At 40.0% G+C, this 26,851-nt stretch overlaps 1 protein-coding gene across 4 annotated transcripts in view; it reads right to left on the bottom strand.

Annotated features, from left to right (window-relative positions):
• Positions 1–26,851, bottom strand: part of LOC120420403 (hemicentin-2-like) — a 72,522-nt gene that overhangs the window by 30,340 nt on the left and 15,331 nt on the right. For 2 of the 4 annotated variants that reach the window (XM_039583412.2, XM_039583413.2), the window contains exons 2-6: positions 4,466–5,198; positions 3,218–3,277; positions 3,048–3,124; positions 641–826; positions 63–255 (exon numbers count right to left, since the gene is read on the bottom strand). In XM_039583412.2, the coding sequence (XP_039439346.1) occupies positions 63–255; positions 641–826; positions 3,048–3,124; positions 3,218–3,277; positions 4,466–4,973 (1,024 nt within the window). In that variant the 5' untranslated portion in view covers positions 4,974–5,198. The remainder of the gene's footprint in view (positions 1–62; positions 256–640; positions 827–3,047; positions 3,125–3,217; positions 3,278–4,465; positions 5,199–26,851) is intronic. The other 2 variants (XM_039583414.2, XM_039583415.2) reach the window with 1 other exon arrangement.

Below are 26,851 nucleotides of genomic sequence, written 5' to 3'. Positions count from 1 at the left end.
AAAGTGCACCCAGATTAAATTGAAACATGAGCAACGCCATCCGACAGCTTTAGTACCCTAACCTTTCATCTTGCCGTGGGTTCCGTTCCGTGCGATGATCTCCCGGCCGTCCTCCCGTCGCCAGATGATTTTTGGCTTCGGATAGCCACGTGCTTTGCATACCAGCTTGGCCGAACCGCCCTCGGGAACCATCATGTCACCGGACGTTTCCTCGTACACTATGTCCGGTGGAATCACAACCTCCAGGAACGCGGTCTGGTGGTGGTGGCGAAAGAAGAAGAAGTAGAAGAAAATGATGGAAGACATCGTGAGTGGGGTTTAATTAAACTTTGCTCGGTGTGGCAAGTGTTACGTTTAGGATATAAAATTTCGTTTAAAAGAAGTTGATCCACTAATCAAGTTTTTATGTTAGCTATCAAAGGATTTTATATGTCAGGCAAGTGGAACAGTTCACAATGAATCGCAAATATTGAAAAAAAAAACACACACACACACGCATTTTAAAAGTTTGTTTAATTACAGAAAGCTCGGTAGTTATTTTAAATGTAAAATACTAAAGATAGTTCGTTCGCAAGAGAAAGTGATCCCAACTGTGTCCTAAGCGTTCGTAGGAAAATGCTTACTAGTAGATCCTACTAACCTGCATCTTCATCGGGTCGGTGTTGACCTGACACATGTACACGCCCCGGTCCTCCATCTTGACGCTGCGTATCACCAGGGTCCAGGTGTTGTAGTCGTTATGCGTCACCGACAGTCGCCCGTTGTTGGTGATCACGTGCTCGTGGATCGCGAGAATCGCCTTCGCGTCCGCCTTGATCCATGCAACCTGGGTACCATAGCCGTTGGTGTGCCACGTGACGTGAGTGATCATTATTGTGCGTGGTCGTGGCGAGAAAAGACAGCCGAAATGAGTTTAATTTTGCAAAAGTAGTCCCGCCGTAATGTGATAAATTATTGCAGTTGGAATGTTGGTGGAGGTGGTGAATGGAATACAAACACAACGAACGGAAACGGTGCTGCGGTGCTACCGGAAGGGAGAGATTGGGGTCCGGATGATACAATATTGATATTAAATGGTGGAATATTCGGGGGATGAATGGGATGAGTTGGCGGTTGTGAACCGCTCGGAATTGCAGAGGTAGGGAGATAAGCGTTCAGTGCGTGTAAGGTGCTGTGCTGCTGGTGCGGTGCTAAAGTGCAGTGAATTATACATTTTATTAGTGGATTTATTTATGCGCGCTCTCCGGGTGTGTTTGTGCGCTTCTACGGACAAAATTACGACTAGAGGCACAACAAACTATGCTACTAACGTCGGTGAGGTGAGGATTTTTGCAGTATTTTGTTGGGTTGGTGATAGAAAAAGTGGATGAGTTTCAGCAGGAAATGTGCGTATTTAACTTACAAGTTTATGGGTTGAGGTCGAAGGTGGGGAGTATAATTTATGATGGTGCAATTTTAAATGATATATTAATGTGTTTGCTCGATAAAATAAAGGTGTTTTCATATGAGAAATACTAGAGAATGTTTTTGGTTCAGTTGTTCTATGCAGTCAGCGGTAGTTTTAAGATTACAATGGTACAACACTGCTCTGAGAAAGATTATGAAAAAAAATCTCTGGTCTCTAAATCATCAACGCAATGGTCTTGGTTAGGCATGATCATTCGTGAAACGTGTGAAATCTTGTTTCTTCCTGAAATCGATCATTTTCAGTGAAATCATCTGTGGTGAACAGGTGTACATATTTGTAGAGCTATGTTACAAAAGTTGAAACTAACTTTTCAAACAGCGCCATGTACATGTGTGTGAGACATGGCACTATTTTAAATGTTTGCATCTATTTGTTGTATTTGTTTCTTGTTGGAACAGACCAGAAATTGTAAAATTCCCAAAAGGAAGACTGAGTTCCATTAGTTGGGCCATGCAAGTTCCTGGTAATACAGAAGGTAGGACATGAGCAAAAATTGTTAGGGTGCCTCAAACTCTAAGCTAAAAGCTGATGCTCCAAATTACATTGTAGTTTCGTTTCACCCCCGTTTATTGAACACAATTTTTTGAATCATTAGCTCCTAAACTCTCAAGCTCAAAGTCACTAAGCCTAATCATCGTATATGGGTTTGTTCAAATATTACGTCCAGAGATTTTCATGATTTCGGACCCCCCCCCCCCTCCCCCCTGTCACGCACTTTCCCTATACCTTTAACATGGGCTGTCACAAACCTCAGACCCCCCTCTCCCCCTATTAATGGACGTAATTTTTGAACGAACCCTATTCGGGATACCATTGAACACATAGAACAACAGGTAAATTAGATAACTGTGCATAATGTGACACTTATTGGACTTATAAACTGTAGTCCAACTTGTTACGTTATGAAGTTTTTTTTTTCAACAACAAAAGACAATTTTACAGTGCTAATTACAACCGTTCGATAAACAATACAGCATAATTCTTTTTGATTTGTGGGACAGACGGTTTTTGATTGTTTCGTTTATGTATAAACATTAGAAGAAGGTGCCTTTTTGCCAATTAGAAAACTGATAGATAGTTGGTGCTTTGAAGTTCTGGCTGGTGCATAAAACAACAGGGTGCAGTGAACTATTTCTTATGGTGCATATACTAACGAAATTATTGCAACTCTGTGATATTAGTGTCTCGACTTGCTACGGTGCTGTGCTCTACTTGTAGGGAGTTATTTTCCAATTGTAGCGGTGCTGTTGCTCTAATCTATTGTGAGATAGGAAACAGGTACAGCTCCTCCCCTTTTTGAACGACCAATGACTCACAGGGTGGGTCACTGATCGAAGGGTTATTGCGAGGCGCACAGTGGGTTTTGCTTCCTTTTTCCCGTCGTTGTGTGAGAAATACTTGCGTGAATTTTTGGGTGCTCTGGTGCATTGTACTAAGGTGAAGGGTGCTTTTGGTGCACAGGTGCAAGTAACAGTGCCGGGTTGTGCCAGGTTGTGCCGAGTACACAGGGGGGAAACGGTGCGTTTCAACCACATAATCAAGGAAGAATCTATACCATATTGAGAGAACCGATACATACCCTGGCCGGAGTTGCCTCCCCACTCACCCTATAACCACCGAGGTTATTCACGACGCACGTGAACGTCGCGTCACGTCCTGTTGAGAATGGAAAGGGAAAGGAATTTGAGTTATTGTAAAGTTTGCCCAGATTTATTTGGCTTGAGAATCAACACCCCTTTGAAAACTAACCTTTTGCTACCGTAACGTTTTCCAACGGGTATACAAAATCGGGCTCGAATCCTGCCACGGCTGTGGAATAGGGGAGGTCGAATGTTGTTGTTGTTGGTGATGTTGATGATGCGGTGAAAGGGGTTCCAGATCCCGTGACGAAGCGCGGGAGTGAGTTTGAAAATAGAAATATCCCACGGACGACGCAGGTTGGAGAAACGTTTACATCAGAAGTAATTAATTAAATTTGGTCACATTTGGTTCTGTCGTTGGTTGGTTGGTCGGTGTAATATTGCCCTCCATGAGAGTGCTCGATTGCTGCCACTATTGTCAGGGATTTTTTTCAATTTTGGGGAAAGCAATTACGGCTCAAGTTGGAGAGTCGTAAAAATAGAGTATTTTTATTGCATCAAATGAAATTGAATAGTTTGCCTGGTGCAGAACAGTTGAATTTTGGTGATTGGTGTCGAATCATTTGTATATTTTTACCGATAAGGATGATGTGAATCAAGTATAGATTAGTTAGTAAAATGTTAAAGTGAATTTGGGTTTAGTATTATTCTAATTATAAGGAGTATTGGTTTAGCATTATCATGGTTATATTGTGGATAAGTTTGATAAAATTTGGAGTAAGTTAGTACATCAGTTGTTCGGTAACTGGGTAAGTGGTCAATAGCTTTAAAAACATTAGCGAATTGAATTGAGTGTTGGGATGAATCCTCAGAACAATTACTGAAAAATACTGCAGTTATCAAGCTATGAAAGCTAGCACCTATTCTTTGTGCGAAATTTTGTAAAAGGAGCAATATTGTTTTTCAACTTGATAAAAAATACATACTTTGGTTTGACTTTGAATTTGCAAAAAAAAAAACTTTATACGTGTTACACGACAAACGATATTAAGGTGTCCCCTAATAAAATCAGAACTGATATTAACATGATGATTGCCAGAATGTTTAAGGGGTTACATACATGTAAATCTGTAAGATCACTGCGATGATGTCAAATGACATTTGAGTATTTCTTCATATCTGTTTCAGAGGTATTGTAAAATGTATTTCTTGGTAAAAAAACTGGTTGAGCTATGGCTTTATGAAGACAACAGGTTCAAAACACAGGTGTCAAATTATTTCATAACTTCATGCTCATATTTGATTCGATTGTCCGAAGTAATTTTTTTCCGAGGATCGAGTCAGGTCTGTATTGTATTATTACGGATATCCAGAGACATTGAGGGAAAGTCATACAAAATTGAAAGCAGTGCCTTACCATTTGCTACAACTACCACTAGTGTTATGTACAGTACGACTATAACTCGCAGGAATTGATAACGATAGAACTTAAAGTTAAAACTACTCGGATGGCTACAACTTCGACTTCTGCTGCTGCTGCTACTTTGCTGGTTGTGGAGGTGGTTCTGTTGACTCTGGTAACACTGGTGCGGATGCCGGATTTCGGGACTAGTTTGTGCGGAAGCATTTTTCAGATTATCCCCGCGAAGGAATGATGCTACCCGTGTCCCCGGCTTGTCATCGTGACCCAACCTGGTGGCCAAAGTTCCGGCCAGCTCGCCATCACTGTTGGCGATGTCACTACAGGTTGCACTATTCACAAATTCTTCCGGTTGTCGTGCTGAAACGACACTCACCGCTGGCAACACTTCAACACTGTCACCACTTTTCACTTTGTCGTGCTGGAAATTAATTCTACCGATGCCGTCGTCGTGATGATGTTTATGATGATGTTTATGTTTGCACTCGTGAAGTTTTATCGTCATCTTTTAGCTGTTTTTTGCATTATTTTACATTTTTCCTTCCCCGAGTAGCAGGTTCTTCTCTAAGGATAGCAGCGAGTTAAGGGTTGACGTAGGAATGTGGAATGCAATTTTTGCCTTTTGTTCGCCCCTTTGTGTGTGACAAACAAACACGATCTCAGAAATTTGTGCACTGTTGTGATACTCTCCTTATGCTGCAGTGTTGCGGAAGCTGCCCGTGGTTGCCATCTGATGGTGGAAAATAGAGGAAAAAAAGGCATGAAAAAATGTTAGTATTTTTTTCTGCACAAGAGAGTGAAAGGCTATGGATAGACGCGACGACGAATACAAAATTTATATCAAAAAAGTTTTTCTATGCCATGTGCCTCGACCTGTGCATGGAGAAGCTACACTCAGTTGCATAAACATGTATGTTTTGGACTTTATCATGATTTGTTTTATAAAAGTATTTATATACAAAATTATGAAAGAAAATCTTGGCAAATGAAAGTTTCCTATTTTTTTTATTCCACAAAATTCTAAAATATAGAAAAAAAATATAACTAACCAAATGCATAAATTTTCCTCAATATTGAGTTTAATCAGGAGCAGACGGCCCACTATAATGCCGTCCTGGTTGGAGGAGGAAAAGTGACAGAAAAGTCTTCTCTAACGATTGCCAGCCACTCTGACTGCTCTTGCTGCTGAGGGAAAACGAACGAGGAAAACGTGGCGAAAAGAATCGTAATGTAATATTCAACATGTTGCAGGATTCTTTTCCCTCATCTGTCGTGACAAGATGACGCGCCCGTTGCCGGTGATGGTGGTGATTATGATACTTTTATGCTTTTATTTGCGGCCTTGTTGAATTTTTGTTTCCGGTTCCGGAGAATTTATTTTTTCTCATGGCGGGATTTTAAGGGGAATCGATTTTTCATACAGTTTTCTTAAGAGGTGGGATGAGTTTAAGAAGTCTCATCATCGCCTTTCTCAACGATGCAATGACCCCGTATGGTTGTTTGAATAGAGTTAAACATGTTTTTTTTAAAACATATGTTTAAAGCAATAGAACATCAAATTTAAATCTTCCACAAAAATGCTTGTCAGGGGGAGCAAAATACATTCTCCAAACCTTAAGGGAGCAAAATACCTCGAACCCCCTATGATAATCTTTCCATGATTGAATACATGTAAATAGTTTTATATTTGATAAATTACACCGAACTACAAAAATGAACAAAAATTACTGCGCGCAGTAGGGTGACGATAAAAAAAATTACTACAGGGATACCCTCTGACTTGATTCTGTAGGCAATAATAAGTAATGGCAAATTTTGAACCAAATCGGTTTAAGTTTACGGGTCACTATTTATCATTGAAGTTTATATGGAAAATAGCAAAAATGTATGCAGAAAAACATAGTTTAAGTATTTTTCTGCCAGGTGGCGTGGGTCACGCCCCAAATTGTCCAATCGTGAGATTCTTGTTGGAAATTAAATTCTCTAAAATGTTGCCGAAGGGTGCAAGACGATCCGAGTTGATCCTTTGGTGATTTTTGGTGATCTTTTTGAAAAAAAAAGTATTTTCTTATATACAGAGAAACCTCTTTTTACGTGGTGGCGTTACGTTTTTTGCTTCATAGATTTCTCTTATACCATACAATATTTTTGCAATCTTCTATCAGTTTTTTTTTTAGATCTGAACAAAACCTACAAATTGCTTCTAAAAGATTGCAAAAATGTTGCGTCGTTCCAGAGAAATCGACAAATTAGAAAAACGTAACGCACCGCGTAAAACGAGGTTTCACTGTACTTCCTATATATCCCTTATACACTTTTAAGTATATAAGCCGATACCTATTTTTACCTAAAATATTTAGCCAGTAACAGTAACATTTTTTTAAAAAAATTTTAGACAGTGCCGAATGGTTTTTCTCCAAAGTATGAATGGAGAATTAGGGCGGTGCTTGCAATATGTAGAAGAATCGAACAAGGCTAATCTCCATACAAACTTTAGAGAAATACCATTTGGCCCCTCGGGGTCGGGGACCCCAAAGTTCATGCTTCCCGTCGTTGAGCATGCTCAGAAATTTTGTTGATCGGTGTTGTTACGGACGTCATTCATAATTCGATTTATGGATATTAAAAGTGATTTATGTCTGTCTATCTGTGATTTAATCCTACTGATCCATATCCTTACACTTTTATAGTAAACTCTATCATCTTAGGCCACACTCAGGGCCTAGGATCGCGAAGCCCGCCAACAGCTCGCGATAAATCAACATTAAAGAGCATTTTAGACAGAGAAGAGACACAAGACAGAAAAATAAACAATAAAAGCCATTAAACCGGAAGCACCAAGGAAGTACTTTAGGGAAGAGCATGCAGCCACTCTCGTTGCTCTCTTTCTTTTTGTCTTTTCTCTGCTCGGCTCGACATTGCAGGGCAAAGCTCGGCGCTGCTGCAGCTGGTTGTTGTCCTAAGGACCATCTTCCGGCGGTTCCGGCACGAAGTGGTCTCCTGGCTTCTTGCTATTTTCATGCCACAAATGCCGCCGCCGGACACTTTTCGTGTGCTGAGCGGGTTGCAATAACAATAAACATTCCTTCGTTCGTTCCTTGTTGAAACGGCGGTAGATGGTTGTTTATTTTGGTCTTCACTGGGTTAGTTACAGCGATAAGAGTTTTTTAATCCCAACACAGTGCAGAAGTGCACTTTATTAGATGCGTTTACTGCTTAGGGACTATCCATAAACCACGTGGACGCTTTTTTGAAATCTCGAACGCCTTTCCCTCCCCCCGTCGTGGACAATTTCCATACAAAACAAATCTTTTTGTATGGAGCGTAGACAATCGCTAAACGCCCCCCCCCCATGTGTCCACGTGGTTTATGGATGGTCCCTTATGAAAAAAAAATGAGTTTAAAAAAGTTTAGTTCGTAAAAGGTACTTTTTCATAATGTGCCTTTTTTATTATCTTATCCTGTTTCAACAACATTTTCGAATGCAATCAATCAATCCGAAAATTTCTTCTCAAAATTTAACCAAAAAACTTGTTATATGCTTATTGTTGATACCCCCATTACAAAATTGTGTGGAGATTTGTATGGACGAATGTATGATGAAAGATAGCTCATAGATGGTGTGCAAAGTAGTATCCAAATAAAAGTATATAAATATTATCATTGATTGAATTCTACCTACTTTTTGTCGTATTGTGGAGTGAAACTCACGAACAATAAAGTTTCTTTCTCTTCAAAATTTGGTGTAAATTCACTTCGTTTGAGGCCAGAGGACAAACCGCCACTTTTGTGATGATAATTTATTACATCGTTTTATTTTGATTAAAAATATTTTAAGTGCTGTAAAGTGTCAGCAATAAAATATATTTTTTATTGTCGCGCCCGCTGAATTTCTACCGTTGAATGCCAATGGTAGGTTGGGTTGGCATTTCGGGTACATTTCCTTGCTTCATTTTGCATTCACGCTCAAGTGAGTGGCATGGCCTGCAATTTGCACGCGAGTCAAAAGCGTCATTGTCAAGAGACAGAGCAAGTACGTCGAGTGTTATGAAGATTTATGGGAAAATTTTATGCACTCATTGCTGCCCCGGCGTTGAGTAGCAGAGCAGCATTCCGTGTTGAGTGTGTACTTTTTCCGAGGGTGCTTAAAATAATTATGAGCAAATGTTCTTTCGCCAGATATTTGGGACTTTTCATTGGAAATTCAACATGCTGTGTACGATTTTCCTAGATAAGCTCATGCTGACCCACTCGTTGTTTGCATATTGCGACGGAAAAAGAGGCAAAAAATCTAATAACCCTAATGTACAACATGTGAAATCAAACTTGATGGTGACGATGTGATATAACAAGAAGCTCCAAGCGATGCAAAAACACTATGCTCTTGCTCGCTCCCAGCACATGTTTTTGCAGTGCAGCACACGATATCTTGCACGTCCCATCCGTTAAAGGGTGGTGGGCGTGGAAGCATCTCTCCTCAGCATTCAAAGGACTTGCAGCGAGTGGTGTTGAGAGAAAAAAACGAACTCGAGTTGAGCAAACTTTTCCAGCTTCCAGCAAGCAACTTTGGTAACGTTTCCAGGATTGATGAGCTTGTCTCTCTTGGGCACACTGGGTTAAAATAAAATGATTTTCTCTTAATAATAATAACAGGTTCATAATTTTTGAAAAACAAGCAATAGATTTTCGCATACATTTCTAAACTTATTTTTGCTGTTTATGGTACGAATGCCGACAAACCACGAATACCTTCGTTGTTTTGATGAACATTAGAGAAATAAATAAAAATAATTGCTGCGCATGGTCACTCGAATAAATTGCTTAATTTTGAAAAAAAAAATAAAATAAAATAAAACGCAAATTTGTTTTAAATTTTAGAAAATCGCTTTTATTTTCTAAACTTGCTTTTTTGTAAATTGATGAGCAGCTCTTCCAATCGTCTCCCCTATTCCCTATATAATGGATACAGAATCAAACTCACAATTAATTTACCAATTTGATCACCATTTTCAAACCATCATTCCCACCGTGCAACCAAAAGACTGCGTGAAAGATGTGCTTGAAAAACTAAATTTTAAAAATCTCATCCCTTCATACTTCTTGATCACGGAATATTTCGCTTTGTTTAGGAACCGAGATCCAAACTCAAACAAAAGAGTAAAGATAGCAGAATGAGAACCAAAACCAACAACTTTTTTTTGCTCTCCAGGATAAACTTCCTCCCCAAAATTGCCCATCCGAACCGGGGGCTGGCGAACATAAATATTTCATCCGAGGAATTTCAATTAGAATTTCTGGCGGAATTAAAGCCTTTTGTACGGAGGCTTGTGGTGTTACGTCTTCTGGCTCCCTCCACCCGCGCTGGCAAAAAGCTCCAGAAGTAGCGGTTCAAAACAAAGTTTGCATTTTTTTTCGTACCCGTCATTCTGCGGTGCTCATCGTTTTGCACGGATGCATCTGAGACTGTACGGGGCATGGGCTTCAAATCGCAACCCTGGCCCAAGGGACGTTTCGGAACGGCTGGACGAGAAATAGGAAGGTTTCAGTAGTGTTTTGGTTGGTCAGGTTGCAAGGCCACGAAGCCAGCAATGAGCAGCCCGGTACCGTCGTTCTATCTTGTCGCAAGTTCCATGTTATAATGTTAGATTAGTGTATACAAATATAAAAAGTCTTTTTGAAAGTATTTGCTTAAAACTAGGAGCGAATGGCCCATAGGGTTAAAGTTCCCCCCAAATAAAATCAATACCAACAAAAACAATGCTTATAGTACTAGTACTTAATAACCAAATCAGCTAAGATAAAGACTTGTCAAAATTGTATTAATATTTTCAGGAGATACTGAAAAACAAATTTACCTTAAAGTAGGCAAATGTGCAAAAAAGTTGGAGTGTTTTTTTTCCTCATAAACAGATTAGTGAAGAATTTATTTAGAAACTAACCATTGGAAAGCTCGAGCGACTTCGATTAATATGTTCAGTTTCGAAACTAATTTTCGACAATATTACGAAAATATTATTTTTCCTATAAATCTCTAGTATAGTACAACGTCGACAACAAACAGCAACCGCAGTGGGTTCATTCCAGAATAGCACTCTGCCGTTGGTTAGTTGGACGATAGAACGGGGGAGGGCATTGCATTGCCTGGAGGTCTCCTCCCAGGGCCACACATATCATCCACTGGAAGCCGCAGGAGATGGCCCATTCCCAGCCCCATTCATCTTCGATGGTCAGACCGATGGCAACGGGTGGTGCCACTCTGCTGCCGCGGAAAAAGGCTGAAATATTTAATTTAAAAATTAAAGCGCGGTGCATTATTCATATCGGTTGTAACGCCAATAAATTAATGTCACTGCAGGTTGTCACTGGCAGGGGAGTGGGGGGCACTTTGGAAACAGAAATTTTCATAATTACCGCCAACGCCACTGTAGGCTCGGCGATTGTCATTAAGTCACGAGTGAGAGGGGTGGCGTGGGTGGCCGCGTGAATGGTGTGAATTGTTCGTGAATTACTGAGCAGCTGATCGGGTTGTAAAGCAATCAATTAACGATTGTGTGTGCCTTTGTTTCATAATATGATGAGCTGATTGAAACATTATCTTTATCGGGTGAGAACTATTAAATAAAAATTCCAAGGAAATTTTAATTATTTAATACATTAAATTTTAAATGAGCTTTTAAATAAGTAAGAAATACTCACCGTCGCATTTAAAAAGAGTATTTTGAATAATTACCGTTATCACGAAATCATCAAATTAAGTTTAAAATTAGTAAACATTGTAATTGCCTCACAAAACAATTGCTGTACACTGTGTTTGCGTTTATATCAAGTAGGTACATTTTGACACAAACGATCTAAAATTCAAGCTCAGATATGTACACCCGTTTCGATCGTAAAAAATCCCAAAAATGTTTCCAATTTGGAAAAGTGTGTTTCGTTTTCCCTAAAACTTATAAAAGTAAAAAAAAAACTTTTAGATTTGTTTATTTAATGCGTGCAGTCTATATTCTATCTGTTGCGACGCACAGCCTGTGGACAGCCAGTGTTAGTGCAAACATCAAACACGTGCTGAGTGGGTTTCCTGCGGCAGTCAGCAGCATAAAATGGGGCCAAACTCGTGGCTCAGTTCCTGCCCCGCTGCAGTAGATCCCACTTCCCAGTTGACGTCCTGTTTGCGGGGTTAAATGCTTGGTGCGAGGAGTTTGACTACGCGGCAGTGCCTGCCCGGTGGCAGTGATTTATATTTATTATGTTTGTTTTGTGTTGAGCACCACTGCTATACACAGTAACTTGGCAGTCACAGGCTTTGGGAGTGCCGGCTATGAAGTCCTGGTTTAGGCAGCATCGGTTGGTGTCCCTGTTGGAGGTTGATTGGAGTTTGCTGTGGACATTTTGGCTTTGCTAGACTGGTTGTAGTGCGGTTTTGGTGATTGTTTTGTAGATTTTTTTTTGTGAGAGTTGAAATATTTTGATTGATTTACCGTTTTCGGTAAAGTTAGTTATCATTAGTTGAAATTATGTATGATAAACAATGATTACGTACAAGAAAGTTTACAGGGTTCATAAGACAATCACACGGTCTTTGCAGACTTAATTCTAATATTAACGGGACAAACATTGAACGAAAAGCTCCAGGAGGATAAGGCGGCAGCCGAAGCCGCTAACCACCGCACCACGAGGCCCTCCAATGTTATCAACTTTCAAAGCAATCAAAACAATAACCACGGTGCTCAAAATACCGTTATTATGAAAAAAACATGCAATCCGAGATTTTGGTGTCTATCGATTCCTTACACCATAACGCACCTCTGAGCAAAAAATGAAAACATTCGCTGATGTAGTTTTCGAGATACAGCCCTTTTAAGATGTTACATCCGGTTTTCAATAGGAAACTAAATCAATCTATACATTTTTTCCCTTGTGGAACACCAATCAGTGAGGTACTCCTGGATATTAGCTCCTGAAAAGTGCTTAAAAAGTGCAAAAATGCCTCACGGCAAGAAAAAGAGGCGGTCCTCACCAGCAGGATCGGCAGATTTGAAGAAGCTAAAGAATGCCGAAGCGCTACCTGCAAAGCCAGGCAGTTTGAGCAAGGACGCTCAAAAATTGTCTGGAAACCAGTTCGCTACCCTCCCTGTGGACGTGAGCGAGAAGGAAGAATTTGAACGACGGGAAAAGTTGCCACCCATTTTTGTGAAAACATCGTCATCGGATTCGGTGCGAAAGTGGCTGACCGGGTTTATCAAATCTGGTGCTTTACGAGCTTCCATTCGCTTGTGTGCTGATGGACTCAAAATTCTGCTACCTACCAGAAAGGATTACAACTACGTTCGGGATTTCCTGAACAACACCAAGATTGAATACTACAGCCATGACGATCCAGGTAAACGCCCCATGAAACAGGTCCTCCGTGGCCTGTATGACATGGATGTGAGTGTGCTGAAAGAAGAGCTCAAAACTCTTAAGTTGAACGTGATCGAAGTCTTCAAGATGACGAGACACAACAAGGACATCAAGTATCGTGATCAACTGTACCTGGTTCATCTCGAGAAAGGATCGACAACGCCGTCTGAGCTGAAGGCAGTTCGGGCAATTTTCAACATCATCGTGACTTGGGAACGTTATCGCCCAGTGCACCGTGACGTGACACAATGTTCGAACTGCTTGCAGTTTGGACATGGTGGAAGGAACTGTTTCATCAAGAGTCGTTGTGCAACCTGCGGAGGTGAGCACAAAACTCAAGCTTGCGAAACAATCAACGAGAACATTGAAGCGAAATGCTTCAATTGCGGCGGTGACCATTCTACCAAGAATCGAAGCTGCCCAAAACGTGCTGAGTTTGTAAAAATTCGGCAGCAAGCGACGACGAGGCACCAACCAAATCGTCGCAAAACACCACCAGCATACACGGACGTGGATTTTCCTGCTTTGGCGTCACCAGGAGCAGGATCTACTCGAGTGGTTCCAAATCTGCAGCCATTGCCGTTGAATCAGCGGCAAAGAGTTGCAGAGCATACAACACCTCCAGGCTTCAGTCAGCAACCGAGGGAAAACCAACCAACATCAACGGGTGAAGGCAGTAGTGACCTGTTTTCACCACAAGAACTTCTGAACATTTTCATCGAGATGACAACAACACTGCGTGGGTGCAAAACTCGCCAAGAACAAGTAAGAACTCTTGGAGCATTCATCTTAAAATACAGTTCGTAGTTTACTCGTTCTAGTGATTTTGAATATTTCAATGGATTAATTTTTTTAGTTTTAAGTTAGGATTAGTTGTTGAAGTGATTTTTTTTCTTTTTTACCCAAATGTATTCGATTCAATGCAATAATGTATAACAATTTGTAGTAAATAAAATAAATGTGATCAGTTAATAATAAAACAAAAAATACAACAAAGATGAAGAGCATTAGGCCATACCACTTAGCATGTAAAAGAAATGTAATTATTATAAGAATGTTCAATAAAGACGTATTTAATTTCAATTTCAAAAAAATCTATACATTTTCGGCATTTCAAAAAATATGCATTTCGAGATAATGATGAATTTTGATTCATATGACTACCAAGTATCACTGGGCAAAGTTTCAGAAGGTTTGCTGATGTAGTTCTCGAGATACAGCCATTTTAAAATGTTATTTCCGACTTTTTATAAGAAAATCTGTAAAATCAATACTATTTCAGCACTTTAAAGAATATGGAGAATATTGGTTCTCAAAAACACGTGCACTTTGAAATTTTCAAAACTATTTAAGAAAGTAGGCCGGTTTGCTTCTTGTATATTTTGTTTATATTCTCCCTTTGTACTAACTTTGAAGAAAAACCATTCGGCCCTGTCTAAATACATAACTCGACAAACTAACTAACTAATCATCTTAAGAAACGCGCACCCACTCTACGTTTATATGTGGAACTAGCAAAGATTAAGAGAGTGCGCATGGTTACTTAAGATGATTCCATACTAGAGGTGCACTCAAAAAATGAGTTCGCGTAAACGTGAACAGAGTTCATGCCAACGGGAACCAGGAAGAAAACTGTTCACTTTCATGGTGCAATGTACTATACAAGTTGAACAGTTTTCTTCCTGGTTCCCGTTGGCATGAACTCTGTTCACGTTTACGCAAACTCATTTTTTTGAGTGTGGGCAAAACCGCTCTTTTTAAGAAGCCGCTCATTTTCGTTCGCGCATCAAAAAGAACCGCTCTTTTGAACGGCTTTTTCGCTCTTTTGAACGGCTCTTGCGCTCTTTTTTCAAAATATGGATGAAAAGGTTATTTTTAAGAATGGTGTGATTTTTAAAGCTCACATTGGACATATATAATAGGGTGGGTACGTTTTTCAAAAAGTTCTCGGATCAAGTTTTAGTATGGTTCCCCTTGTAGGGCATGCCCATAGGGACTTTCATGCCAAATATCAGCTCATTTGGTTGTAAACTGGCTGCGCGCATCAGGGTTAAAGTTTACATGGGAATTACAATGGGAAATTGGAACTTTCTGTTCAAACGCTCCTACAGGTCTGGGAAAATCACGCGCCAACTTCTGGTATGGTCAGGCCTATGGGGAATGGTCTGGAGAACATTTTTCCCGAAGAGAGCATGTGGATTCGTTGTCCCTAGACCTGGTGCATCGGCAAACAATCCGATGTCTCCGGAATCAACGGTTTTCCCTGAAAAAGCATCACATTTTCCTTAGCACGCTATGAAAGCTTGATGCACACCGCTACACCATACGTCAGGCAGCTACCACGTGGTTAAAATATTTGCAAAAAATTACAAATTTGCTATGTAAAGATTCTGAATTCGACTAAATAATATCAGAATTACTCGAAACAATCGTTTTCTAGTTAAAAGAAGGTTTGCAATTGAATATTCCAGCCGTTTCTCACCCACGTGGTAGCTGCCTGACGTATGACGTCGCGGTGTGCATCAAGCTTTCATAGCATGCTAAGGAAAATGTGATGCTTTTTCAGGGAAAACCGTTGATTCCGGAGACATCGGATTGTTTGCCGATGCGCCAGGTCTAGGGACAACGAATCCACATGCTCTCTTCGGGAAAAATGTTCTCCAGACCATTCCCCATAGGCCTGACCATACCAGAAGTTGGCGCGTGATTTTCCCAGACCTGTAGGAGCTTTTGAACAAAAAGTTCCAATTTCCCATTGTAATTCCCATGTAAACTTTAACCCTGATGCGCGCAGCCAGTTTACAACCAAATGAGCTGATATTTGGCATGAAAGTCCCTATGGGCATGCCCTACAAGGGGAACCATACTAAAACTTGATCCGAGAACTTTTTGAACAACGTACCCACCCTAATATATAATCTATTTGAAAAAAAAAACTAAAAACAGGATGATGCCCTTGAAAACCATAGGTCTTGTGTGTCATAATTTCTACTTGAACCTAAACGTTCGAATGATTGAATGGCATCTAAACTTAAATGTAGTATTTTATTTAGATAACATATATTACTTGCCGGGACCGTGGTGTAGAGGTAAGCTTGGTTGCCTCTCACCCAGTCGGCCTGGGTTTGATCCCAGAAGGTCCTGGTGGCAAATTTTGAGACGAGATTTGTCTGATCACGCCTTCCGTCGGACAGGGAAGCAAATGTTGGTCCCGGTTCAATCTAATGGTTAGGTCGTTAGCTCAATCCAGGTGTAGGAGTCGTCTCCCTGGGTCCTGCCTCAGTGGAGTCGCTGGTAGGCAGTTGGACTCACAATCCAAAGGTCGTCAGTTCGAATCCCGGGGTGGATGGAAGCTTAGGTTAAAAAAGAGGTTTGCAATTGCCAATCAAGCCTTCGGACACCTAGTTTCGAGTAGGAATCTCGTAATCGAGAAGGCCAAGGCAATGCTGTAGAGCGAATAACTTGATTTGATTTTTTTTGATACTACTAACTCTTTGCCACATTCTGTTTTGATCGATATAGTCTATAAACGCTTAGGTTTAATCGGGCACGAAGATTTATTATTTTTTTTCCAAAATCTCAAAAAAAGATGATTTTAGTAATATTTTAGTAATAAGTTGTTTTTAGTAGTATTTTGCATGTTAAGCAATTTGAAATTGTATTCGGGTAATACTTTAATATACGATCAGTTGTACAATGAAAAGTTTTTTCATATTGCTTTCAAATTCAAATTCAAATTCGGTTTTATTGGTGAATAATCAAGATACAATAAGTTCTTTTGAGGTACAAAACAAAGTTTTGAGTTCCTTTCAGCCGTGTGTTACATCATAATCCGTTTTGGAACAGTTATTGCTTGTAAAAAAAGGTGTTACCAAGAGTAATAAAAATTAAGAAAAAAAAAAACTTAATAAACTTGCTAGGAAAAGGGGAAAGCTTAAAACTAGATCACAGTTTTTTTTTATCCTTTTTAGATGTGCTTAATCATTAAATCCCCGAGGGCTAGAAATTGCTCCGCTTTGTTACGGCAGCTCCGAAACCGCGTCATCATCTCCCCCGCGAGAGCAAAGAACTCCGACTGGGTAAAGAGATCTTCCCCGGTGACTTCTTGCTGGGCCGCATTGCCGCTACCGGCCGCGACCACGCTGGCAAACGATCGCCCCCAGCCAGGAGGGAACGCTGAATTGTCCGCTGGAATCGTTTGCTGGCCAGCTGCAGGAACGGCTGCACTCGTACTTCGTTGAGGAGGGTGGGACGCTGCTGCTTTCTTCTTCCTCTTTTCCTGCTCCTCGAGGTAGGCCTAGCGCACGATGCATCCGCGGTAATTGCCGGTATGGTTGCCGTCACAGTTCGCGCACTTTACGCGCGGCTTGATTTGTTCTGCGTTTTCCCCCAAGTCCGCCTTTCGTGGCAGTGCGCACACCTCCGAGAGGTGTGACTCACCGCACTTCACACAGCGGGGCTGGAGGTTGCAGTTCCGCGAGCCGTGGCCGAATTTCTGGCATCGGTGACATTGCGCTGCGTCCGTCGGATTTTTGGAGTAAAATCGCCAGTTTACCCAAAAACCGTCCAACGCCTTAGTCCGCCGCAGGTCTTGAATCTTGACGGTGCCGCGGTCGAAGTACAACAAGTACAGTGTATGTGTACCAGTGACGGTTGTCTTTCGCGAGAGGACTTTTATGTCTCGCGGCGTTATTCCGACACCCGAGAAGTGCTCCTTGAGGACGGAGGTCGGGCGGTCTTGGTACCCCTGCAAGACGATCTTAACAGCGGTCTTCTGCACGGGGTCGAATGTGTAGAATTTGAAGTTTTTACGCTTCAATTTCTCCACAACCAGGTCGAAGTTCTTTTGGTCAAATGTGAACACATGCACTGACGCTTTACCTATTTTGAGGCAGTGCACGAGGCCTTCCAGCTGCTCGTTAACATCGTCCGCCAACGTGTCCAAAACAAAAATTGGTGGTGGTCGTCGTTCCTTTGGAGTAATTACTTTTTTTGGCGTCGGTACTTTTTTCCGTGCACGACCATCGTCGTCGTCGGTAGTGCTACCGTCGGTGTTTTTGTAGCTGCTTTCCTCGTCACTCAGCCTCGCGAACTTGTTACTGGTGGGAATGTTGGCGGATGTTGAAGTGCCATCGGTCGACGGATTGCCGGAAGTAGCTGAACGGAGCCTAATAGGGCTGCGATCCTGGACGCGGTAATTAGCGTGTAATAATTTCGGGTCGAATCCTTTGGCGCACACACTCCCCGGCGCGATGGCGGTCGACGCGGCGTTGGTTTGTTTACCTTTTTGCACACAGCCGGTAGACGAACTTCGCGGGTTTTCCGAGGTCGCACTCGAACTGCCACGGCCACGGCCGGCCCTTGGTATGCTGTTGGAGCAAACTAATCACGGTAAATTACGGCGAAAAATTTCGAAAAAACGATGGAGCACTGAGCACTTGACTGCTGCTTGCACACGGAGGTGATTTCATTTTTCTTAGAAAATCATTTACTTTTGGAATTAAAAAAAAAGGTAAGAAACTGAAAAAAATGTGTTTTAAAACTATCAAGTGATATTCAAATGTTGGCATTGATGCTATTGAAAGTCTTTCAATATAAATTGATGAGAAAGTTGCTATAGACACCCTAATGAAATATTAAAATTCAGCTCTGAAAATGTTAGGAAATAGCCCATTTTAACCTGCCATTTTTTATCCTAAAGTACTTGAAAAAGTACATAAAGGGCAATGTTGGGATTAATGAGCATTGAAATATTAAAAATTACATTTTCAATTCCCAAAAGCAAATTTAACACTGCAATTTGTTGGAAATTCAAAAAATTATATTTATAACATCTTTAAAAATCTTTCCATCTTGGCCGGAGTTTAAAAAAGATCCGTGGTTCTTTTTTTGTGAGCCATGGTTCGTTCGCTTTTTAATGAACTGGCTCTTTGAGCGGCTCGCTCTTTTTTGCCCACCTCTATTCCATACCATTTATTTCGCCGGAAATTCACTTAGATTCAATTCGGTCGATTGAAGCGTGTTCAGGAAACCCAAAACTATCATACCTAGATGAAATTGATATGTGTATGTGTGTGTGTGTGTGTGTGTATGTGTGTGCAACCAATCAACCAAACGGTAACACGTGGCCGCTTCTTACAAATTGAGTTGTTTCCATGTAGGGGATATATACCCATTTCAATCACTCTAAGCCGTTCGACCAATTCTCATCACTTTTGCCGTTTTCCGCTATTAAATCAACATTTTCAGATGTATCAACAATGTAAAGTTGCTTGCTCACTTTTACTTGAGATATTTATTACTTTGAAACAGTCAAAAACACTTTAGGAAAGCTGTAATTCATGATCAAAATGCTGATAGGCCGATAATAGAAATAGGCTGAGAAAGGGCATAATTCTCCTATTTTTAGATTTGACATTCTTTACATGCAAATAACTGGCATAGGCATTTGGATGGTGACCCATTTCTACGCTGGCTAGCCGATCGCGATGTACCTCAGCTTGAATCGACAAGCCCCGCCCTGAAGAACGTTTGCATCAATCGAATTCGAACGTTATTTAGAACTTCCGAACCCTTGTCAAATGGACAAAGACCCAGCGCGTATATAGTTGGTAGTAACAGTATTCCAAATTCCAGTCATAGCTTCCCAAGTCGTGATGACGTAGTTGTTAGCATTATTGCTTACCAATCCAAAGGACGGGGGATCAAACCTCACCTCGAGCGACTTTGATTTTTCGTTCATATTCAGTATTTCTCCATGTCTTAAACTTTCTCATTGGGAGCAGATGGGCATCGGACCCAGGACCATTCGCTTACAAAGCGAACACCGTAACCAATCAGCCACGGCCGCTCCCACACTTCAAAAATGGCTAGTTGTGATATTAAAAAAGAGAATAAAAAAATATTTAATGTTTGAGCATTTTTTTTTCATTTTTTTTGTGATTTTTATTGCATTTTTTTAGTTAAGTCTTATATCTCTTCGATTGCAAGAAAACTGTACTGTTGCCACAACTGTACTGTTGACCCCGGCTGGAATCAAGGGACATACATTTTTATAAAATATTTGCAGGGGTCTTATCATTGTGCAACAAATAAAGAGATACCCTTACCAAATTCCATTTATATTGTATTATATCTTCTATCTAGTCTTTCTATATATATAAAAAATTTCGACGGTTTTGTTCGAACGCGAATCAGTTCAATACGGAGAGTCGGATCGAGGTGGTCTTTGTTGCGTTGGGTTCGTATAAGCCCAAGGAAGGTTCTTACGCCAAAAAGTAACAACTTTGGCCACTCTGGAACCGATTCCGGAAGGTCTGCAGATTGTATGGGAAAAGTAACGTAAAATCAAATTTTGATCACAGGAGGCTGAATAAGCAAAAAACCTAAAAACGTCAACAAACGAAAAAAGGCAGGACGAAGTTTGTCAGGTAAGGCTTGTTGTATATATATCAGATCATCACAATCACAAAACAAATTTCACAGCTTCATAATTTCCTTTCGAATAATCATAGCTTTTTATACTCTTTGTTATTGAAGATAAACAAATTATCAGTTTTATCAATTGGAAAAAAAACGACAATTTGCGAACATAATCAACAGCTAAATACTGAAAATAATTGATGCAAATGTTCCTGCAGATCAAAGCTGCTGCGTTTCCACTGCGAGAGGGAACACGTGTTGTATCTCGGTGTGTCGTCGAAAACAGTCGCTCTACCAACCAAAAATGTCCGCAAAATGCAAATATAAAAAAAATGCACTTTTGTACCTCTATCTGTGCGCTCTCATGTTGTGCGTCCTCCTCGAACCACGCCGTCCGCAGCCACCGGAAATCGGTACAAATGTTCGTCCTTGCTGTCCAACATAGGAGTAGCGGCAGCAGCAGAGGTTAAACCGACCGAACAGAAGTCATTCACAATTGTTTTCGGGTGCCGCGGACAAAACTGGAGCGACGGGATTCAAAAGGACTAAAAGTGGCTTCTATCCGGCGGTGCTGGCCAACCGGACGGACGGAACGTGTGCCTTTTTGAGAGCGACGGCTTATGTTTCGTTTTGCGGATCTAGGACCAAGAGAGGATGACCAGCTTAGTCAGCAGTGCAGAACCAGAACACAATCCTCCATCGACCATCGGCATTCCGACCAAGCCAGTCGGGTGCACTCTGACTGCTGGACTGCGGTGATAATAATTGATGACACAATAACAGTACATTTACACTTTATTAAAACAATATAATTGCAAAATGGAAGAGGTCTTTCGCTTACCACCACTCCCTCCCTTACGCTGCTGGGTAAGAGCCTCTGGCCCTGGCAGCAATTAACCCTCATTTTTGTGTGTCATCGCGCGGGATTGCGAAAGTGTTTCTGTATCCGATGTTGGCCATGTAATGATTATTATACGGACAACTGACCATCGAGCACAGAATTGCAACACTGCGTTATGTGTGCAATTGCCACGTTTGGATGTTGTTCAGTGATACCGTGAATAATCATAATTTTTTTGTGAAGCTAAGCGAAATGCTTAGTTTGTGTCATATCAGAACCACATACAACAGACGTATCATCTCGATCACCACCTTGGGTAAAACTTGCCATGGCTTCATCAATAGTGGCAATCCATTTGTGGTGCTGCTGTTGTAGTATACTACGGAAAAAAATATGACTATGACTTCAATGCAAGCTTCTTCGTTTCAATTGAAATCGAGTCATAAATACCCATCACCTTCCGCTTACAGGGCGAAACTCGTAACCTCAAGGCCACGGAAGCTCGGCTTCTTCAAGAAAACGTCAATGAATTGAACCTTGGTCAACCGTACGACGAATCTTAGTCGCGATGCTCTCACGCGCTGTACGAAACTGACGTCCATCTTTCGGATCCTCGTAGTCAACTGTTCCGTATCTTAGGTTCCTTGTCTGCTTAAGATTTTCCTGCATTTGTTGGCGTATTGGAAAGACGCCTTGCCCTACCAGAAAACGAACTTCCCCCTCCAGAGATAAATAAATCATAGAGAATAATTCTCTCAGAAAGAAAAATTAAGCCCTCTTAAGCATCGATCAAAAATCTTGAGAAATCTGGCAGACGAAAGTCTAACAATTCTCAATGGTTAAGGGGAGGGATAATATGAATTAATTCAAAAGTTTTAAGAATTCTGGTGGTTCTGGTGGCCACGTGGGAGCCCGGATTTGGATCACCCTAATGGACAATAATCAGCTCTTTAATGAAATAATCTATGTTTTGCATTTTTAATGCATAAATTTGTATACGGGTATTTTTTTGCTGTGTTTTATGACTATTTGTACAACGAATAGGTTTTTATTTGGACGTTTTTGGTTCGACAAAACACAGAAACAGTTGTCCTTCCTTCGACTATCTAGTTCTGTGTTTTATGACCCATTCTGATCGGACAAAACGTAGGAGAAAAGGGGATAATATGCACCCCTGCTTTTCTTGTTACTGGTGACAATTGTTCGAGAAAAATTATAGAAATTGGGAGCGCAATTTTGCACAGTATTAGTTCCTCAGCTTAGCTGCAGGTGATTGTCTCAGGGGTGATGAAGAACATAGCATAAATACGATGGTGAAATCCTTCAATTTATCAATTAAATCAGGCCATTTCGTTAACCTACAAGTGCAGGAAAGTAGAGAACTTTACAAGTTTTTTTTCTGTATTATTTTAACTGTCCTTCTGTTTTTGTGCTTATTTTGCAAAAAAATAAAAATAAAAATAAGAATTTAATTGTTTAACCTACTCCAAACTGAGCTCTACCAAGGGCAACGAAGCTATTTCTTCGAAGGAACACTGAGAAAGTGCAGAAAGCTTGGAAAGCGTGTTAATATTTTATGATTGCTTTAGCATCCCCATCCCCAAGGCTGGTGTAAAGTAGTCGACAAACTCTCGGACTGAAAGAGAACATAAGTTCTCGGCAATAACAATTATGAGATAAAAATCGCTGGAATGGTTTCGGGCCACTGGCATGCGAAATAAGGGGAAGAAGTGAAAGTTATGTTTCCCTTTGGGTATTTTTTTCACTTGATTTTTGGATTTTAGCTAGAAAATTTTGTTGAGCAATATAAAAAAAATATAAAAAAATGCTAAAATTAATTATTTTTTTGTTTTGTTGTATGCACTTATTGTAATTGTTTTAGTTGTTACTGTCTTGTAAAACGTCGTACCGTACAAGTTTGAACCGGCATCAATAACACAGATCCCCTGCAGCAATCGGCAGTTATTTTTTCCCACACAACTACCGATGACAATGCTTTCTCCTTCCATTAGAGGGTGAGTATCATAGGTCAATCCTTGGGGACAAAGTGCTGCAGCCGGTCGGTCGTTCGATAGGACAGAAAAATCAGCATATTGCTCAGGGAGGATAACGATCAGCATCGGCATCAAACTCAGAATCAGAACCAGTGTCGAACAATACAACAACAACAACAACGGCAGAAGCAGATTCCGATTCAGATTCGCCGAGTGTCGGAGAAAGGGATGTCTGTGTGTGCTATTTTTATTTTTCAATTTAAATTATTCGCAGCTCACTAGACATGTCGTCGGCAAGAGGTGAAAGCAGCGACGAGAAAATGGAAAATCAGGTTTGTCTTCGAGCTGCTGGTTCTGTTTCCCCCGGCTCCGGTTCAGCCACCGAATCGCGCGGGAACATTTGAATGTTGGATGGCCTTCCGACAGCCGAGCAGACGACGGCCCTTCTTTCATTTCCTTGAAATCTTTTGAATTCGAAAAACGGTCGGTTGATGCTTCTCGGCTGGTGTCTGGTGACTTCAGCGATGCTCAGTGCTGTTTAAACTTTCAACAGATTTGAAATTGGCCAGTGAGAAAAGGCACGTGACAGCTTGTTCCCAGTGTTGACACGTGTTGTTGTGGACAGGCAAGAAGTTAGCGACAACTTTCGATAGCATTTTGGTATGAGAAGGGAATCGAATTTCAGTAATGCACTTTTTTCCCTCTTGAGAGCATGACATTGTACCAAGAACATAATGTAACCCACTAAAAAATGCTTTTGATATGGCATCTGACATTTTAATTTGCACTCAAAAAACCACTAAACTAACTTTTAACCCTATTCAAAAATGCGTTTACTAAGAAAATCTTTGATTTATTTTTATATGTTATTTACTTTTTTTCATTGCTATTAATACTTAGTTTAATTTTTAATGAACTATTTTGAAATTTTAAATGATATAACTAATGTTTGCCTATTTTTTCATCAATTGAAAACATTTTATGTTGAGTTGTATTATAATACAAGTGTGAAATGTTAGTCAAAGTCATGAAAATAAAGTTTTTGTTTTCTGTGATTTGTATTGTAATTTCTATTTTTTAGCTAATAAACAACAAGCTAAGTATTGTACGATATTTCATAACTAAAGCCAGTTATCCCGAGCATGGGTAAATAACAAGGGATATGCGCAGGGTTACCAGGTCAAAATTTGAAAAATCTGGCAAAGTATTTATTAAAAATCTGGAAAAATCTGGCAGACGAAAATCTAACAAATTTGAATGGTGAAGGGGAGGGAGGATATAAATTATTTCAAAAGTTTGGAAAGTTCTGATGGTTTAACTGATTTTAAGGCCTCAAAAATGTTGAATTTGCATTTTATTTAAGAAATACACATTCTATTTTCAATTATATTCGTTCATTTTAATCGAAAAATTGTTGAAAATGGGCATAAAGTGAAAAATCTGGCAAAATCTGTCAATATCTGGCACAGAGAAGGGTGAATCTTTATTCTGGCAGACACTTGAAAAATCTGGCATTCCCAGATTTATCTGGCAACCTGGCAACCCTGGATATGCGTAAAAATACCTTTCTCTGGTATCAATCCAAATTTTGGTATTCCTGGACCCTTTAAAATTTGTCTTAAGGATTATGCAAGAGCAAAATGTAGTATCATACCAATTTAAGGCATTGTTTTGATATTCCAAAATTGCAGAATTTGTCAATGGTTTAACACCACATTTTGGTATTCTTTTGGTATTACAGTATTTTATCAAATTCCTCTGAAACTATGGGAAAATTTTGACCAATTTTGACAAAATAATTAATTTTGCGCTAAAATGATGTCTCAAAGCGAATGCCTTCATTGAAAACCGGAAATTTCAAACTTGATTTTAAAAATTTTTGATATGACTTGAAATTGTGGAACATTTTCTAAGTCAGGATGGCACATTTTGGTATTATTTTGGTATTAAAGTGTTTTATCAAATTCCTCTGAAACTATGGGAAAATTTTGACCAATTTTGACAAAATAATTAATTTTGCGCTAAAATGATGTCTCAAAGCGAATGCTTTAATTGAAAGCCGGAAATTTCAAACTTGATTTTTGATATACCCCCTAAAGAAATGACTTGGAATTGTTTAAAAAAAATTAAGTCAGGATGCCACATTTTGGTATTATTTTGGTATTGAAGTGTTTTATCAAATTCCTCAGAAACCTTGGAATTTTTTTTATAAATTTTGACGAGATAATTAATTTTTTATTGACTTGAAACCCAAAAATGTTAAAGCTGATTTTCATATTTTTTTTTATATACCCACTAAGATAAGTCGGGTAACCAAATACTTTGAAAAACGAATTAATCAACAGTTTATTGAATTTTGGTGAATTATAATCCTTATTTTTCAATCATGTTATTTTTCAGAATCTTCAAGAACTTCAAGCACAGGCCGTTCATCAATGCCAAATGAATTCGATGTGGTGAATAATATCACTAACAACAACATGGAATCATCAGGTGAGTAGATTTGGCCAAAATGTACAGAACCGGATGGGGGCCGGATCACTCTGGCTAGTTCCGGAGAGAATTGAAACCGCGGAGCGTAGAGTTAAAAAACACAAACTTTATTCCTCTACTCGTAGACGAAACGATCTTCTCCAACGGACACTTTATTGGGATCTGACTACTTTAACAAAAAACTACATGTGGATCATTTCCGTTTTTTCACTAACTGCAACTGCTGCACTAAAAATGGTATGAAAATACCAAATTTTGGTATTACTTATGCAAATACCAGCAACCAAAATGTGCCTTTGGTTGCCCAATAATAGATGGTAAAATACCATGAAATCAAACCAAAATCATGTATGTGGAAGACCACAGGAATACCAAAACCTGATTTTCCAAGGGCGCGGGAATACCTAAAAATAAAACCATGGCAATACCAAGTTTTGGTATTCAAGGAATGTTCAAAAATCCAGAAGACCTCAACATGGTATTGAAATGGTTTTATTTGGAGGTATTATTTTACCCTTGGAATAACATGGTTTGGTATTGTTGTGGTCTTCCACATACAAGGCTTTGGTATGATTTCATGGTATTTTACCTTTTATCTATTACTGGGCAACCAAGTGCACATTTTGTTATTTGCCCAAGTAATACCAAAATTTGGTATTCCCGTGTTATTTACCCCTGCTCGGGTACAGTTAATGCTACAAGCCAACAATTCGATAAACGAAACTCAACATTTCTGCCAAGGACATGAATTCCTTGCAAACAAATACAGTCTCGACCATGTTACCGAAAATTGGTCCAGCATGTTTGCAATTGACCTGCATTTGCATGTTTCACAGTCCTTTTGGAATGGTAAGCAAATACGACATCGCGTCACACACATACACCGGTCGTGGTTGTGGTGGTTGGGTAATTAAAAGCAGACTTTCCCGCCTTGCAGTTTCACTTCAAGCAGGTAACTATGATAATGTGCTATAAATTTCTTTAAATAAGCTCAATTGAAAATTAATCAATACTCTTAATCCTAACACCCGTCCAGTCTTGAAACCGTATTTAACAATTTTGTCTTTTGGCATTTGACATATTGTGAGAAAAGGCGAGAAAAGCAACTAATTTAATCGATCGGAAAACCAGAAGGCTCTCGGTTGTATAAACAGAAATCGCACGTGGCAAGGGTATAAGGGTACCTATGTTAGGTTTCAATGTTTAACCATGCTGCCTTTATAGTGGGCAGCT

Source organism: Culex pipiens, chromosome 1, assembly GCF_016801865.2.
Source record: "Culex pipiens pallens isolate TS chromosome 1, TS_CPP_V2, whole genome shotgun sequence".
Lineage (NCBI taxonomy): Eukaryota > Metazoa > Arthropoda > Insecta > Diptera > Culicidae > Culex > Culex pipiens.
The sequence above is the reverse complement of the archived record's forward strand: the minus strand, read 5'-3'. Positions and strand labels throughout refer to the sequence as shown.